The following is a 19151-nucleotide window of genomic DNA, read 5'->3' as shown; positions in this document are numbered from 1 at the left end:
AAAAGTTGGGGAGGATGTCCCCCACCCTGTCCACATGGGGATCTACTTGCATGTCCGTAGCATAGCAACCTTTTATTTTATTTTATAAATGCCACAATCAGCTTAAGCAAATTTCACTTCTGTGACGGCATGGCAGTGTCTTTTAAATCAAGGCTGCCCAATGCTGTTCCTGGAGATCTACCGTATTGTAGGTTTTTATTTCAACCCTAATTTGGCACACCTGATTCTACCAATGAGCAGCTCAACGAGATCTCTAGCTGTTGAGTGATGCCTGCTTTGTTAGGGCTGGAGTGAAAACCTACAGGACAGCACATCTCCAGGAACAGGGTTGGGCAGCCCTGTTTTAAATCGGTTGTGTTGTATAGAATTCCACCACCAGGGGGCAGAAGAACACATTGAGTGAACTAATTTTCCCCTTTCGCTGTCTAGAAATTTTTCTTACATTGAGTCTAATTAACTAACTGACAATTGAACAAAACTTCTATTCATTTAGCAATATAATGATGATAAAGGAATTTTGTTGTACTACAGAGGGAAATTAATTCATTACGGCTTTAAAAAAATATTTCAGAAGCCTCCTCAATTGGAAGAACACGTAGCAGAGTTAGATATACTGCATATTTTACATTTCTAACACAATTTCCATATGCTTTAACTTTGCAGTCTCTCGGACCTGAAAAGAATCAGCCAGGATTAACCATTTCAGCTCTGTGTGTGTAAGTTTTGTTCTCGGATATTCGTCCTTTTTTTCGTCCGCGCGTTGAAATAGAATAAGGAACGATGTTGTAATTACGGACACGCGGATCCTGCCAAACACGACCCCGCTGACCTCCACAGCGTCGTTCGCCTCCGAGGGAAAACCGTCTTGCAGAATGTCACATGACCTATTCTCTCTCTCTCTTTCTCTCTCTGTCTCTGCCTGTGAATGTGTCTCTCTTTCTCTCTCTCTCTCCTGCTGATTCATCCTGACCAATCGCAGTGGAATCCAGTCAGCTGCTAGCTCTCTGCTCCCTGGCCCCCACCCACACCAGCCTACCACCTCCTGACAAGACTCATGAGCTCATCCAAAAAACGTCTCTGCCTGCATGTACACACCCCCCCCCCACCCCACCCCCAGCCTGCCTCGCACCTCTGAGCCCTGGCCCGCCTCCCCAAACTCAGCCCCCACAAACTAGCACCTCATCCACTTCACTTATCTCTCTTTCTCTACCCATCTCTCTGAAAGGCCTGGCATGCTTTCCCTCTTGCCAAACATCTTATCTTACCCTCCTCCCTGTCACCCAATGCGCATTTTTAAGAATCACTTTGTCCAACACAGGCCTGTAACCGGGGCACGGGTTGCCATGCCAACAATCTTACACCTCAACCATTCCGTTCCTTGTTTAATGAATACCTGCTGCTGCCTTTTCTTTTGCTTTTTTTTTTCATCAAACCACTCCTCCCCTAACACCCCCTCCGTCATTTTTATCAGCTGAAGGTTATGATGAGTTTATAAATACGGCTGAGAAGTGTGTCTTTTCCTGTTATGTTAAAATATCACGCATCGCTTGATCTGTAGAAGCAGACATTTTTGTTTGTGATGTGGTGCTGTGTTCAGCACCGCAGAAAACAAACTTGAAGTCAAAGGCAAACGTTTTTTTTAAGCCTCCCTCGGGTATCGCAGTGTATCAGAATGCAGACCATATTCCCGCTGTCTTCAGTTTCTCCAAGGAGAGGAGAGGTTCTTTGTCAGAAGCGAGATACTGTGCTTGTTAGCGCAAATCGTGACAGCGGTGCAGCAATTAACTTGATTCCATGGGAGTGACTGATCCGTTTATAAAATAAATCTCTCGCAGGCACATTAGTGTGGATTTAAAAAAAAAGGAAAATCTGACTCAATCGTTTGAAGTTTCTGGTGTTGACAAACTCCGTTCCGTACGTACCCTCTGAATTGACGAGACACTTGTATGCAGCAGGGGGCGCTAGCGCGTCACTGCGCCTGCTATGCAAGATACCGTATTGGCGTGCATTTAAAAAAAGCCAGAACAGACGGGGAAACGGAGAGCAACTTCAGACTGAGGGGAGAGGATAGGTGCCTTGTGGAGCAAACAACAAGTAAACGATTCTAATTGGTTGTCAAGCAAATTGCATTTATTTCGACTTGGTTCCGTTCTGCGTAGCCACCGAAGAAGTAGGCTAAACTTTGCACGAGACGAAACTGGCTGACCTGGCGCTTCGGGATTGCATGACAGCTTTGAAAGACGATTACAAACGAACAAGCCTTTCGATATCAGGCGCTGATGTGAAGTTTGGACCTGGACATGACAGCGAGCACGGAGAGACTGGCCACTGTGGAATAATTTTTTTCTCATTTGAACAAGGGCACTAGGAATGTGGTTGAATTGTGCCACGCCGAATGCGTGAATAGCTTACTCGGGAGGGGAGTGTTTGCATTCCTGGATCTATCATAACGTTTAGATACGCCACAATACAGTGCGCTGCGAGGTGCGCGAGCGAGTAACAATTCACTGAAAAAACTGACATGCTGTGAGCACATTTCATGTGGGAAGCGCGGACAAAGCTGGTTTTCTGAACGTTAAGCAAAAGGGACAAAAAAAGGTGAGAAAATAATGTCCAGTCGGCAGAACAACGAGCATCGCGCAACTGCCTTACAGTAAATTCGCTGTATCTTTAGTGAAGAGTAAAAAGTAGGCTACATTATCGCCTGATTTAGACATATTCTGCTATGTAGCCTGCTGGAAATTCGAGAACTTGTTCTTGTTGCATTCCTTGTCTCTCGCATAAGAAGTGATTGACCAGGTGTTTGGCGTGATAGAATCTACATATCAGCCTGCGTAAACTTGAGAACGTCATACGATATATCGCATGTAACTGACATGCGGGCAACTGGTGAGAGGCATCGGTTGCGCTTAATTTAACCGTTTAACTGATTGCAGTTTTGTGAACTGTGACTGAAATGTGTGCAACGCTAAGGTGTCAAACTCGGACCACCCTGAACAATTCGAACTTGGAGTGGCGTGTTTTATTCCGAGGAACGGGAGCTGTGTAAACGTCGGACGTGGGATTTTTTGCTTAATTTCGGATGCCCCTTCGAACAGTTTATAAACACACGCTTGTTGTTTTGCTCGGGAATTTATAAGCTGTGGGCGTAATCGAATACCTTCTGAATGCACATGCCGTCTGCGGAGTGGGAGACGAAAAGATGACAGAAACGCATTTCTCGGGGTTTCCCTTCAAGGTGCACCGCACAACTTGGAAATAACCGCAGTTTGGATTTCCATCGCGTCGTTCGCTTTGGTTAAATAACCGGGGCTCTTTTTCGAGAGGGGGATTGATACCAGTGTGAATCATTTGGCGTTAAAGCCTACTAATCACGCGCACCCAAAATGTTGAGCAGTGGTCCCAGCATTGTGTACGAGTGGCTGAAGACTCTACAGCTTTGTCAGTACGTGGAAGCGTTTGTTGACAACGGCTATGACGATTTAGAAGTGTGTAAGCAAATTGGAGACCCCGACCTGGACGCCATCGGGGTCTACATCCCTCACCACCGGCAACGGATACACGACGCGGTGCGGCGGCTGAAGGAAGAGGACAAAGAGACGGCCACGGGGCTCTACTTCACCCTGGAGCCTATGTCCCCGTCCTCCCAGATCTACACCAGCCACATGGTGGAGCAGTACGAGACCAAACTCCGAGGGTCCAAGTCATGGACCGAGCAGAACAGCGACCGGGTCGGAATGAAACCGGGCTATCTGGGTGCGAACAGGAACCTGACGCTGGGCAATTGTAGAGAACTGGTCATCTATCCCAAACTCAAGCTGAAGATCATGATCAGGGATAAACTCATCCGAGACGGGATTAACCTCAGCAAGCCGCCGTATTCAAACAAGGTGAGTCCCGCGGTTGTGCTATGCCTGGTGATGCGCCGCCATCCACTACGTTTTCCTGTAAGTTTGACAGGTCAGATTTGCCGAAGCCTGGGATTTGTATTTGTCAATATATATAATCAGGCTCGTTTGGAAAGAGGCCTGTTGCCCAACTGCCTCTATGCAGTGGCTTGCAAAAACGATAATGTGTTCTTACTCCACGAGCGCTGAACGCGGACTGGATTATGTACTGTGAGTTGCGAAGGTAAACACTATTTTTGAAGGTACCAATACTGTCGTCTGCGCCTGTCACGTGGTCCCCTGAAGGCCGCAGACATTGCGTCGATCTCTTATTTTGTGGTTTCAGACCTTTTGTTAAAATGAAAAACAGATTTGTCTCTTTTTTTTGTTGTTGCAACACTTTGATCGTGCTGTGCTAATCTGTCCGCGAGCAAAGCCGCGTGAGTGGGTTAGGCAGTGTCCGGTTTTTTTGGAAGGGGATCAGTCTAAAAGCCCCTTTAAAAACCTGGCTCGCTCATGAACTCTGGTCCAGACGATAGGAATCTGTGACCGCAGTGGTCCGTATGCAGAGTCAGCACAATGACAAACACGTGACGTCCCAAAAATGTATCCTAAATATGCAGCAGACCATTAAGGCTTGAGTTTCCGTTCTTCTATACGATATGTTTTTAAACCAGATAGAGCAATAAACAGGAATGCGCTCACGTCCAAATCTGTATCCCCTTGATACCATATTGTGACGCATCAATGTATTGTAATAGCAGTGAGTCACACCCAGTCTACCTCCACCTGCTACAGTATATAGCCTATATCTAGTTTCAGGTTGGTAAGTTGTTTTAAGTACAGATATTGCCTGTACTTGTTTTGAAATGCCACTGGCCTGTCAGATACTCTGGCATTAAAACAATAAAATTCCAGGCATGCATTCCTTTTTTTTGTTGTTGAAACCTTAGGTGTTAGGATTAGTACACAGCACTTGCTCTTGGCAGGACTTACAGTTGCTTATCTGCATTCTGATGTCAGATCACTGGCTTGGGCTAATCTCGAAGAATACACAGGGAAGTCCAGCAGTTCCTGTGTACTGTGCTGGCCCGGATCTACCGTCAGGGTCACTTGGGTGTGGTCCCCTGGGGCCCTGCATGCTGCAGGATCCCTGCATGTGAGGGGGGGGGGGGGGGGGGGGGAATTAATGACGAAATAGTGAGGGACAGTTCGCCAGTCTTTCAAATGAACAAACTGACATAGCTAATGGTGTTAGGAGGCGGGGCACATTCTCCCTGGTAGAACAGTTAGCCTATCACAGAGGACATTCCCTGAATATATGAACACCAATGAAGGCTTGCTTGAAAGCTTAGAGAGTCCTGTCTAATTTGTCCTATTGCTTGATTGACTTGTAAGGAAACCAATCGGTTCTCAGATGGCTAAATGTAAGTCAGCCCATCGAGCGTTTTGCGGAAACCTCCGGTCGGTGGCTTTACATGTCGGCCATTTTCTAAGCGATGTTGTCAACGGACTGACTCAGGTCATTACTCCAAGGTTTACGTTATGGGTGTCAGATATCAGAAAGATCAGAGAGGGCAAGATTCGAAAAGCGGCCATTTTCCCCTGGATTGACCCCAGTGCATTTCCCTTGTATGAATGTGGACTAGTATTTCGTAAACTGAGCAATGTTTTGTGTTTGCACAGCTGAACAGGTGTACATTTCACAGGGTGAGCAGTCGGCATTTGATGGGGGTGGATGATACTGCGGATGGGGTCAAATTAAGGTGGTTGTGTATCGGGGCGGTGGAGGGGGGGGCATGGGACCGTACTTGCCCGGAGGCCCAGTGGTTGGGTAATCCAGCCATGGTCCAGCGGGTTGCGCACACCTTTTTCGCAGGTAAAGGCCAACCTATTTTAAAATGTGAATGGAAAACAAGACAAAACAGGCCAGTAACTGACTTTTCCTATAAGGATATGTCGCAAGTACAAAACAACTTTTTTTTAAAAGGAGGTATCGCAATACAGCTTAATCCATCAGCCTGGGACATTCAAACATTCTTTGACTTTTTAATGCGATGATGTGGAAATCGCATCCTGAAGCGCAGTTTCGTCAGTTGAAGTAACGAGTTGCGTTTTGGAATACAGTTCTGGAACCGGCTCTGTTCCACGGCGTCCTGTCTTGTTGCTGCCAGCCAATGGGAGGCGAGGAATGCAGAGTGTGTGCTGTCCCTGTGGCTGTGAAGGGGCTCAACTGCCATATTAGTACCATGAGCTGATCTCAACCAGATCGCGTGGATATCTCTCTCCTTCTCTCTCGTTCCGTCTTTTACACTTTTCCTCCCTCTTCCTTACTTCCTGTCTTTCTTGCTCTTGCGTTCTCCCAGTCTTCACCTCTCCCTTTCAACTCTTCCTCTCTCTCTTTCTGTCTCTCCATCTGTCTCTTTCTTTCCCTTTCCCTCTCTCTCTTCTCACTTTCTCTCCCTCCTCCTTCTCCGTTTTGTTCTGTCTCTGTCTTCTCTTCCCTCCCTCTCTCCCTGTCTTCCTCTCTCTCTCTCTCTCTCTCTCTCTCTCTCCCACAATCTCTCCCTCCCTCTCTTCCACGCTCCAAGCCGGAGCCAGAGATTTAATGTCTGGCCTCATCATCCCAAGGAAGAGGAGGACGGCGCGCTCTGAGGAAGACGAGGATGGCGGGAGACTCCCCGCGGGGGGGGTGGGGGGGGGGGGGGGCTCCGTCTGCACTCCGCTGGCGGCTCCCGATCGACAACGCGCGAGCGTAGCGTAGCGGCTTCAATCGCTTACCGCCGTCCGGCGAGGGGAAATGACTTACGGCGTCGCGATTAATTCAGTCTCGATCCCGACGCCATTTGCATACGATCTCCCGCTTGAGGCCTGGCCTTTAAAAGGCGGCTCCAACGATCTGCTGTCAGGCTGTCGCGGCGGCGGTGGCTACGCGGCTACGCGGCTAGCAGCTTGATCTCCGCGGTCCGCGTTTCGTTTTCTTTTTTTTTTTACATTTTTGTTTCCGTTTGAGAAGGTTGTTTAAAAAGGAGGGGGGGGGGGGGCGGGGGGCGGGCTTTTGGATGTCTGGCATGACTTTTAATTAAAAAAAAATCTTTCTGAAATTAGAACCGTTTTCATCCAGTTAGAAAGGCCGCTGTACAGCAAGGTCATATGAAGAGATAGTAAAATTCCTTTAGTGAACTATCTGATGGAGATGCCGAATAGAAAATTTTAGGAAGGACAGGGGGAAAAAAAAACTGCCAGTGTGATGAGAGTGATGATATAACTCTCTGGTAAGACCCAGAACTATCTAAGATTTGGGGTGGGGGAGGGGAAACAGCATTTGGATTGGATAGATTTTTTTTGCTGTCATTTCCTCCAAGATCCTCGTGTTAGTGTGTCGTGATAACTAGACTGAGGAAAAGAATTGGTTTTAGAAGGAAAAGTGTGGTGTTGTAGAAGTGACTATCACATGCATGGGCTGAAGCTGGTGCTGAATATAGGCGTGTGTGTGTGTGTGTGTGTGTGTTTGTGCATACATGCTTATCTGTGTGTGTGTGTGTTTGTGAATACATGCTACATGCGTTTGCATTTGTGTGTGTGTGTGTGTGTGTGTAAAATGGGCTGCACTGTAACGGCATCCCATTCCAGCACTTCTTGTTCTTCCCACATTGAAACTTGTTTGCATTTTGTTTCACAAACCCTTTAATTATCAAGCGTGTGACAGTTAGCGAAATCCCCTCAGATGTTGTTTGGGTGCAGCGTTTGCTTCTCATTACATTCCAAAGTGCTATTTTTTTTTTTTTCTTACCACGTTTTAATTGAAGACAAAAAAAAGTCTGGTATCCGAAACTGGCGGCGTTCCGCCCTGTGCAAACCGCTTTCGGCTAAGCCTGGGTTCTCGGCGAGCGATCGAGGCCCTGCTCTTAGCGTCAGCCGGCCTTCTGAGTCTGAATGGACGGACGGTGTTTAATGGTCGTGGCGCTGAAGATGTGCGGCGCGGTGGCTGGATTTGTAACCGGAACTGGGTGTCGGTTCAAAAAGGCAGGCCGAGAAGCAGCGCCGTTGTACCATGAGCTGATCTCTCCAGATCGCATGGATATCTCTCTCCTTCTCTCTCGTTCTGTCTTTTACACTTCTCCTGCCTCTTCCTTACTTCCTGTGTTTCCTGCTCTTGCTCTCTCTCCCTTGTCTTCCCCTTTCCCTATCAACCTTTCCTTCTTTCTCTCTGCCTGCCTTCTGAGTCTGAATGGATGGACGGTGGCCGGTCATGGCGCTAAAGATGTGTGGCGCGGTGGTTGGATTTGTTACCGAACGGGTGTCGGTTCAAAAAGGCAGGCCGAGAAGCAGTGCGGTTGTACCAAGGTAGGAAAAAAAAACAAAAAAAAACGTGCACACGCCCCAGTCTTTGCGTAGGTGCTGGAGTTACGGAGGACTTGAAATGTCGAAAGAAGGAAAACCTTGCTCGCTACTCTTCAGCGCTCAGATTTGTTGAAGTGTGTGACTGCGTTTCGACCTTCCGATCTTCGGGTCGGGTGAGCACGCGTGTACCTGACCTGGTGAAGATCTGGGTGGTTGAAAAGTTGTAAGATAGTTCAATGTTCAATGAATGGGAATGGTGAAGGGTAGCGTGAGGGGTTTTCTTTCTTTTTACACACAAAGCAGTGCCATTGAGCAAGGCTCTTAGCCTGCATAGCTTAAACGGATATCTCCAGAACATTATGTTTCAGTTTCACAGCAACTGAACATTTTTGTCACTCTTTTTTTGATCTCTTGAACAAGGAAGGGATATCCATGTAAGTTTCAAAGTGAATAAATGATGAATAAAGTAGTCTGTGTTATTACCTTTCTATTAAACTGCTGACTGTTGAAGGTGAATCGCAAAAGACTATTGTCAGTGAGTGGTAGGTGGGGGCCCGGTTTCGACAGGCGGTTCGGATGACGAACCGAAAGCATCCAAACTTCTCCCACGGGAGGTCAAAGGTCAACTGTGCTCCTGACTCTCCTGAAAGGACTCATTCATGTCGGCCCTTCACATATGGAAACAAGGGATCAGTGACAACCTTACAGGAATTCACATCCCAAATCCCCCCCCACTGTCTGGGGCCACTCTGCCATGCTTCTCACGTCATGTCTCCTGGTCAGCGTGGCTAATTCTCGACACAAACCGAAAGGTACACCAGTCCCCCCTGTGTGCAGTTTTGACAAACCAAAAGGCCCTCTTTAAGGCCGATTTAATTCTGCCCAGATTTGCATGCAAATCTGCAATCTCTGACTCACACTGGCAATATTTAAACAGAGGACACGATTAGCTTAGTGGGAAATGGCTCTCTGGAAAAATAGCATGTTAGCTTAAAGATCTGCGGAAAATTCCCACCCATGCAGCTCTACAATTCTGTCATTGTAGGAGAATTTGCTAATATTAATGTGTGGGAAAAATTATTCAAGAGGACAGCTACTAATTGGGATGCAGTAGTGTGTTCCTAAATTTTTCAACTTAGGAGCACATGTGGTCCTTGGAAAAATGTTCACATAGAGCCCCCCCCCCCCCCCCCCCCCCAACACACACGCACACAAACACACAAACAAGCACGTTTAAACCTTCTGGGCTATGAGTTGACGTGAAGTTTCCTTTTTTTTTTTTCGGAAAACGCTTTCCCAGAACATGGCGCTCGTTCAAGCTCATGTTTTTTTTTCCCCCTTCTTCTACAACCACATAATTGTTGTGTGCTGTGCTCAAATTAACATTAATCTCCTCGTGCTGCTGTGGTTGTGTGATTGTAGCTGCTTTTGTGCTGTGAAATTATTTGCATGGTGGCATGGTTTCAGTTTTATTTTTGTCTTAATTATTTCGTTATGCATTGGTTTCGCTGGCATCGCCAGCATGCTTAGAGTATGCACGTCGCAGGCCTTGTTTATAAGTCACGAACCTGAATGGTTTCGATTCACGAGACTAGAATGTTGTCCTGCTACAGATTCAGCGATGGGAAATCCGGCGACAAATGTATTGAGTCTTGCACCCTCTACCTGGGACTACCTGGCTACCTGGGTTGCCAGAACGGGGCTTTCTAACTCCTCAAAACAAGATTCAAATGAATTAGCATTTTTGGGGAGCTTGTATTGTTGTTCGAACTCACTTAGCTCGTTTGGTTTTAGCCAGCTGAGTCTTTGTTTCGTCAACAGCGCCTGTCGAATCTGTTTGTGCTCTTTCGTGCTCAAAAGCGGGCCCAGTTTCAATATTGAAAAAGCCTGAAAAACAACTTTAATTCCTGGAAATTGACAAATGGCCAAAAGCTACACAAAAGCGCTTTTCAAATTCTAATCTCACTAACAAACATTTAGGATTTAGGATTAAAATGCCATCGGGGAGGAGATATCTCCTGTAAAAACCGGCAGGATTTTTTGCATCCGTTCCAAATGCTGAGAGGGCCTGTACCACACAGTGACATGGACAATGCTGACTCCCTTGGTTTAACTTCCTGGATTACAGTGCTTGGATTGGCTGCGACTGTGAGCCGCCTATCCAGTTAATATGCATATCTGTGCTGCCCGCACAGACCCTAAAATTATCGTGTCTTCTGCATGATTACAACCTCTGGGACGTCATGCTCCACAGTGCTGATGTGGGATCAATATTTCCTTTTTAGCTCATAATGGAAAGGTTAGGATATGGCTGGAGGGAAATCCTTGGGTAAGGATGCGATTTTGCATGGTTGTTTGTATGAATGTATTTTCATACATACAGTTTACAGCTCACGACTAGGCACTGTAATCCACAAAATAACAGCTTCATGAGATGGTACGCAAAACATATCATTATTCGTAACGCTCTATGTAATTGTCATGTAATGTTCATGAATGCATAATGAATGCTTTATGATGAATGAGTTAATGTAGGCATTAATCATTACCAAACCCTTGTCCAAGATCGTCACTCCTGCTATGATACACTTTGAGTATGGGCCCTGAACACCCTTTGAATGTATGACGTTTGCACAAATTCAGAACGGTGCTTACAGCATGACTGATAGATCAATAAATAAGCACATTGTACCATTTAAAAGCGACAGAGTGAAAATGCAGTCTTGATTTTTAACCCTTTCTTTAGGCATAAACAATCACAAATATGTGATTGTTCAGTTAAGAACATTCTATTCTAACGCTGATGGAACAATCACTACCGGTAATTTGAAAGCAGTGGAGTTCTAGAACACTGACTTAGAATTTTTAAGAAAAAAAAACAAACAAACATTCCAGAAAACCTACTCTCCAAAGGGTTAATGGTCCAAATCGGTTTTTCAGTGCATCTTCCTCAAGCATTTCACATTGTATTTAGTCTGTAGCTATATATGAGCCTATAGCTCATCGTCTCTCTCTGCCTGTTAACCATAGATCTCCACATCCAATCCCGTGTATTTCGTTTAAAATGAATGTCCCCGCTTGCTTTTTTTTTTTTTTTTAATTTTGTCTTGCTGTTGTACTTCTGTGTTTCCAGCAAATTTAACAAGGTCAGAATTATTCTAATTAGGTCACGGAGCCGCAATTACCGTCTGAGGCGCGGTTGGGTTTAAAAAAATAAATAAATAAAAAAAAGGCGGTGTCTTGTGCGCGTAATTAACTCTCTGGCCCAAAACATGTCAGTTACCCCAGCCAAAGGGCTCGTTCCCCGGCAACACGTCGCGCGCGCACAATAAACCTGATTGTGCTGCCGCGCGCCATATTGTCCCCCCTCTCCCCGGATGGGTTTTGATGCGCGTCGTGAGGGCACGGCGACAGGCTTCATAAAAGCGGGAAAGTCGCTGCCGCCGCCGCCGCCGCTGCCTGAGATTGGAAGATTGGAAAAAAAAAAAAAAAAACGATTCCTCCCATTGGCGTCGTGTGTCGTGTGATTCTTATTTATTTCTTTTGGGAAAATGACTCTGGGAAGAGCCCCACATCCCTCGTTCCCCATCTTCTTCTTCTTCTTTTTTCCCGGCCTGGGTTTTTTTTTTCCCGCACCGTTATCAGCACATTCATCAAAGCGCTTCTGGTGAGCGCATGTGACAACAGATGGGCCCGGCACGGCTTTATTTCCTCCTTACCGCTGGATCCTGCCCAGGGAGGCATTAGGCACAGACAAGACGTAGCGTCCAAGTCTGCTCCCCTCATCATTTTTTTCCCGCCATTATCCCCGTTTCCAGTTTTTATTTTTTTTTTCTCGTTTTTTTTTTTTTTTTTTTTGATGGCGGCGGCGGTGGCGGTGGGTTTTTGGAAGGAGAATATACACGCGCTCGTTGTCCCCCGTCCTGTTCCCCGACCAGCTCCAAAAAAAACGTCCCGAGGGAAGGCGGCGCCCCCCCCCCCCCCCTTCTGCGACCGGCAGAAATTAAGCTGAGATTCGGAAAAAAAAATACCGTAAGCGGTCGGCTCGATGAGACTCGGTTTGCGTATAACGAGGACGTAAGAAAAAGATGGCGTCTTCTGGTTTCTGAGGCTCCCGCCGACGTCCGGGCCGGAAGCCCTAAAAACGCCAGCGACGGCCCGGCGGCGCTCTCCCGCCAAATTTCGTGCGCCTCAAACCTTTTTAACTGCCGCTCGGGCGGGACTGGGCCTTACAGAGTTTTTGGGATCTATCTCCGGCTGCGCGCTCGTTAGCCGGGAGCCCGTTCCGCTGACGAGGCTGACTTTTTTATTTTTTTTCGGCGGTGGGGGTTGTTATCGGCGCACCCCCCTTTTCATCGGGGGGGGCGGGGGGGGGAAGGGGAGCCGGGCGGGATCATCCCGGACGCGTGAGTGAATATTCAGCGCGGGACCAAGCGCTCTGATGCCCTGTGTGTCATCGGGTTTATCCCCCCCCCCCCCCCCACCCCCTGATCCTAGTTTCTATAGGCTGCCTGCCCCCCCCCCCCCCCCCGATCCGTTTTGTGGGAAACCCGCGGAGGCGCGGGGATTTTTAGCGGATTAGCGGCCCCGAGACGGCTGAGGCTAACCGATCCCCGGCCCAGAATGCACTCTGTTTACAGCCAAAGCCTCTGCATTGGGCTGCGGGGGCAGCTCAAGGCCTGCCCTGTGTGTGTGTGTGTGTGTGTGTGTATGTGTGTGTTTGTATATGTGTATTTGGATACGTGTACGCGTGTACGTGTGTATGTGCATTTGCATATGTGTCCATGTGTGTGTTTGTGTGTTTTCGCGTGTGCGCATGTGTCTATTTGCACGTGTGTGTGTGTGTGTTTGTATATGTGTATTTGGATATGTGCAAGCATGTATGTGTGTGGGTGTGAGTGTACGTGTGTTTGTATGTGTTTTAGCATGTGTGTGTGTGTGTGTGTGTGTGTTTTTGTGTTCGTGCAACAGCACAACCTTTCAGTAGGTTTTTGTGGTCACTCCAGCCTGGCTGGTTTTTTTTTCATCCTCAGAAGCGCGTCAAGTCAAGGGGAGAAGAGCCAGTGACAGGGAGCCGCTTGCTTCCGTCTGATTGGCCCGTAAAGCCGATGTTTGTGTTCATTCCATTTAAGTGGGAGACCGGGCGGGGGGGAAGTCAACCCTCCCCCCCCCACCCCCTCGCCCTGGATTTCAATTTATCCTTAATCCCACCTGAAGTAGCACCTGCTAATGAAGCAAACCGAGGGAGTGGAAGGGTTTCGATTTGGGTTTCTGCAGGTTTGCTTGAGGTGTCCAGAAGGTGTTCATTCTGCGGCATCACAAAGTGGGACATGTAATGAGACATGAAAAGCACCTCCATTTTAGTTGGTGCCTGTCTATGCGTATCTGTATTTATAATTTGCTGCTTTCTTCAAAGCATTAACACTAGTAAATAATGTTAGCAGTTGGCCATATCAGGACTTTGTCTCTCAACGAAAGGAAATGGAGAGGTTTGCTGCTGACCACAAGAAAACTCTTTGGCAAGTCCACAGGGTAGCAGTTTACAAACACTCAAAAAATAAATTACATTCATTTAAAAAAAAAAAAAAAATTGCATATTTGTGATGAAACCTGTGGGCATATTTCAAACCGCTCATAAATCTGTATTCCCAGAATCCTCATAGATGTTTATTCTCAAAGTTTTGCATTTTTTAAAAGGAATCATTTGCTTGCTTTAAAAGAGGTTGTTTTATTATGTGCCCTAGACTACAGTAGGGGATGTACATAAAGGCACGAGTATATTTTTTCTTTTTTTGCCTTTTTTTTTTCTTTCTTGTAAAGGAAAAATATGCTGCCAGTGCTACTTCAGACTTTTAGCACAGGCTTTTAAGCAGTGCCTGGGCCTCTTCTGATTGGTGGGACTGGGAAGGGGCGGAGTTCAGTCATTTTAAACCCGCTTTAGCCTCCTACGGGTTATGAGATGGAGATGAAAGACTTCTCCACACGTTAGCAGATACACCGCTGTGCGTCCCTGCGTGTTTCGCGTCCCATAGAAGAGATTACACCCATAAATAATGCATCGCCTTCACTACTTAAATCAATACAGTTTAATTGAAGACAGTTTTTTTTTTTTCCCCTCGAAAACATAATTTGAAATAATTATGAAGTATATGAATAACTGATTGTTGATGGTGTCATCCTCCCTCATGTTTGGATGCCAGAAGCCTGATCTGAGCACAGAAAGAGCCTGCCGAAGACAAAATGCCTTAATCACACTGTAGCAGCGGCAATGCATTGTGGGTAGTTTGATTGCGATGTAATGCCCAGGGTTGAAAGTTCATCCCTTTTTTTTTTTTTTTTTAAGCGCTAAATTTAGTCTAGCTCCCATAACGATAAACTGTTCTATGACTGCGGCTGCTTAGTGGTTTTTGATTTGATTTGCTTTTACATTAAGCCTCGGCTTTTTTTAATTTGGGCTCTTCATTTAGCAGATACCCTTTTTTTTCGCGGCCAGCATAACACGATGCGTAATGCACTGGTGGTCACAGGTCCTGCAGTCGTAAAGGGAACGGGAGCGGAATATTAAGTAGGTTAACTATGAGCGTGTTATTTTTTTACTGCGCATTAGAAGCACCACATTAGGGCTCAGAACAGCGATGGCCTTGTGTGCGTGTGTGCTGGAGACGGCATGGACGACACCCTAATTCCTGGAGTCCGGATATGTCTCATAACAATGGTGTTTTGAAACTAATTGGGCAGGGGTCAACTGCTCGCCCCCCCCCCTCTCCCCGCCCCCCCCAAAGGTGAAGTAATGTGAACAGAAATACATTGTTACTTGTTAGATGTGTAGAAGAGTGCTTTTCTTGGTGGGGAGGAAATGTAAGACCAGCAGAGGTTGCCGCGGGCACAGTTTTTTATTTATTTATTTATTTATTTATTTATTTATTTATTTATTTTATTTTTTTGGTTGTGTACTAGGGCCTGCTGACTGGCTGCAGATAGGGAGGGGCTTGTGCTTGTGAACTGGTGTGCAGTGAGATGATGACATCATCGGATGACAGCATCGACCGTTCCGGCCAATTGAAAGCCTCTCATCTGTGTGCGACGCTAGCGCCAACTGTGCTTCGCCCTGTGTGGCTGCCAACCAGAGTTGGCTCCGATACCAGGCTTATGGGGCCCATCCATGTGCTAGAACAGTGTCTTAACTGATACCAGACCATGGGGCCCACCCATGCAGCAGAACAGTGCCTTAACCGATACCAGACCATAGAGCCCATCCATCCACTAGAACGGTCCCTTAACTGATACCAGACCATAGAGCCCAGCCATGCACTAGAACGGTCCCTTAACTGATACCAGACCATAGAGCCCATCCATCCACTAGAACGGTCCCTTAACTGATACCAGACCATAGAGCCCATCCATGCACTAGAACGATGCCTTAGCGGATACCAGACCATAGAGCCCATCCATGCACTAGAATGGAGAATTAGCAGATACCAGACCATAGAGGCCGTCCATGCACTAGAACGGTTTTTAGCAGATACCAGACCATAGAGGCCGTCCATGCACTAGAACGGTTTTTAGCAGATACCAGACCATAGAGGCCGTCCATGCACTAGATATTCTTGACTTCTGGCCCTGCTGCTGTGTCACAGCGGCGCTGGGTGGAAATCTGCATGGATTTGCATAAAATTTGTTTTCACCTCATTGCGTCGTACTAATAGCCAAACCTAATGCTCCCTAACAAGCCATTGTTGCCGGTAATCAGTGATTGCTTTCCGGAAAATTGTTTTCATTTTCGGTCCAACCGTAAGGAAGAGGCTCAGGAAAGAATCCCGGGGTCCTTCGGAGCATTAAGATCCTGATTGTTGTGTATTTCTAGTTGACAGTGCCTGGGCTGCGGAAATTAATTAAAAGCAAATACAGTCGGCGGGGGCGGATTTTGCACGCTTCCAGTGTGACGTCGCTGCGTGCCTCCGGTGGAAATCCTCGTCTGCAGTTTGTCAGAGGAGCTGGCGTCTTGGCCTCAGGCTGTCTGTCGTCTTGTTGAGGAGATGGTTTTGCGGGCACCTCACCCGCTTTGCTGCCAGTTGGTGGCTCGCGAGGACATCAGTAAAAAAAAAAAAAGCAGTCAGGTACGCTCTCTGGGAAGCGGAGAGCCAGCAGTGCTTCACTGTACAGTAGTCGTTTAACGAGGAGCCCCATTTCTAAGTGCAACACAAATGTGGTTTCCTGGGAAAAGTCGGTTAGCATTTGAAAGTGCGCAGCTTAGCTGGTGATACTTCATGGGTGATTTGGGAGAAAGTACTTCGCCAGCCCAAAACTTTCAGAGGACTTCTTTATCTGAAACCCATCCCAGGCGCTTTTTAACATTGCACCCGTGCATTATCCAAATCCGCTCCATAATTAGGGGTCCAAGCAGCGAAGCTGGTGGAACCCTATTGTATCTGTTAGGATTATTAGGGGTCCAAGCAGCGAAGCTGGTGGAACCCTATTGTATCTGTTAGGATTATTATTCTTATTTTTCTCCGCTAAAAGTGTCTGAGGCTCAGCAACCATAAGTCCTGGAGCAACCAAATTTGGCAGGTGGGTTCCTATGGCCCCCCACTACTCAGGCACTAAAAACCACGTACGTCGGCCAGATGGTGGCGCTATAACAAAGGGTTTTGCGTAAAAGGCCATAACTCCCACACCATAAGTCAGATCAACACAAAACTTCATCGACCTATGCATCTGAACGTGCTCTACAACTTTGCCATTGGCCCCACCTATGTCCGCCATATTGTTTGCCCGCCATTTAGACTTTTTAGTTGGGGCGTGGCAGTTTTCTCAGCTAAAATGTCTGAGGCTCAGCAGCCATAAGTTGTAGACCAACCAACTTTGGTAGGTGGGTTCCTATGGCCCCCCCACTACTCAGGCACTAAAAATCACCTATGTCGGCCAGATGGTGGCGCTATGACAAAGGATCATAGTTTAAAAGGTCATAACTCCCACACCGTAAGTCAGATCAACACAAAACTTAATCGACTGATGCATCTGAACGTGCTCTACAACTTTGCCATTGGCCCCACCTATGTCCGCCATATTGTTTGCCCGCCATTTAGACTTTTTAGTTGGGGCGTGGCAGTTTTCTCCTCAAAAATGTCTGAGGCTCAGCAACCATAAGCTGTAGACCAACCAAATTTGGTAGGTGGGTTCCTATGGCACCCCACTACCCAGGCACTAAAAATCACCTATGTCGGCCAGATGGTGGCGCTATAACAAAGGATCATAGTTTAAAAGGTCATAACTCCCACACCGTAAGTCAGATCAACACAAAACTTAATCGACTGATGCATCTGAATGTGCTCTACAACTTTCCTATTGGGAGCACCTATGTCCGCCATATGGTTTGCACACCATTTGGACTTTTTCATTAGGTGGGGTGCGGAAAAGCTGGAGCTCCAAATCCAAACGACTACGACATCGAGTAAACTTCTTTACGGCAAGCGACAACCATGGCGACGCTAGTTTTTATCAGTGAAAGCACGGTCTGACACTGCCACCTAGCGTGCATGCTAAGATCGGCTACCCAAAGTTTCTTAGTAAAAGCTTTCTGAGAGGATGAATAATTACTTTTATTTGGCATGGATCCATTTGAAGACAGTATCGGGTGAGTTCGTTTAGTCTTTGAATCTGTCATTATGCTGAGAAACAGCTAAACCATTTTATTTATTGGTTGTGAGTTTCTGTGAAAACGCGCGAAAACACGCTGGTATTATGAAACAATGACGGTAGCCTAATACATATATTGTCCGCTTCGTTCCGTTGCTATCATAACATAATGACCTACAGCTGCAGTTTCTCGCTGCATTTACTAATATTGAATATAAACAAAAGACGCAATTTATGCTGTAAATCGTATCCTCAATTTAATCTCTAAATCGACTGTAAATTTAGGGTTGTAACTAGGTAGTTGTTTCGTAGGTGATTTAACTCGTCTTAACTATTGCCATAGGGTCTAGTTTTTATCAGTGAGGGGACGGTCTGACCGTCGGGAAGCATTGGAAGACAGTACCGGGTGAGTTCGTTTAGTCTTTGAATCTGTCATTATGCTGAGAAACAGCTAAACCATTTTATTGATAGGTTCTGAGTTTCTGTGCAAACGCGCGAAAACACGCTGGTATTATGAAACAATGACGGTAGCCTAATACATATATAGTCCGCTTCGTTCCGTTGCTACCATAACATAACGACCTACAGCTGCAGTTTCTCGCTGCAATTACTAATATTGAATATAAACAAAAGACGCATTTTACGCTGTAGCCTGCCAATGTCTAAATAAATAATACGGTCCATTTGAAGACAACATCGGGTGAGTTCGTTTAGTCTTTAAATCCGTCATTGTGCTGAGAAATCGTATTCTCAATTTAATCTCTAAATTGACTGTAAGCTTAGGGTTGTAACTAGGTAGTTGTTCCGTAGGTGACTTAGTCTTAACTCGTCTTAACTATTGCTTGAATGTTCTCATAGACTGCGTTGTTGCTGTTCTTGTTTGTGTTAGCGTTAATCAGTTTAACCTACTGGGTCCAAGTTGAACTATGCGGTTGTTTCCTGCACTTGGAACGCTATTTCTCTCTAGGGTTTTCGGCACACTTATTCCTGGTTATGGTTATACATTTTGTTGTACGTCGCTCTGGATAAGAGCGTCTGCCAAATGCCTGTAATGGTAATGTCATGTAATGCAATATTCCGTAGCAACAAGATAAACCCGACATTAGCCCTAAAATATGCCAATACAGCAGTAAAACGCTGCTCACTGAATAACGAAATAAACGAGACAAAGTTTTAAAAAAAAATACCACGTCATTCTACAGTCAATATCTGGGACTAAACATTGAATATATATAGAATCTTACCATTGGTTTTACGCGTAGAGATGTCCCTTTTGCGACTGAG

General features: G+C 46.3%; 1 protein-coding gene across 3 annotated transcripts in view; it reads left to right on the top strand.

Moving 5' to 3' along the window:
- The first annotated feature begins 1884 nt into the window (after positions 1–1884).
- Positions 1885–19151, top strand: part of sash1a (SAM and SH3 domain containing 1a) — a 291932-nt gene continuing 274665 nt past the window's right edge. Inside the window, exon 1 of one of the 3 annotated variants that reach the window (XM_035421918.1) lies at positions 1885–3890. In XM_035421918.1, the coding sequence (XP_035277809.1) occupies positions 3387–3890 (504 nt within the window). In that variant the 5' untranslated portion in view covers positions 1885–3386. The remainder of the gene's footprint in view (positions 3891–19151) is intronic. The other 2 variants (XM_035421914.1, XM_035421913.1) reach the window with 2 other exon arrangements.

The sequence above is a fragment of the Anguilla anguilla genome, chromosome 6 (assembly GCF_013347855.1).
Source record: "Anguilla anguilla isolate fAngAng1 chromosome 6, fAngAng1.pri, whole genome shotgun sequence".
Taxonomy (NCBI): Eukaryota; Metazoa; Chordata; class Actinopteri; order Anguilliformes; family Anguillidae; genus Anguilla; species Anguilla anguilla.
The sequence above is the reverse complement of the archived record's forward strand: the minus strand, read 5'-3'. Positions and strand labels throughout refer to the sequence as shown.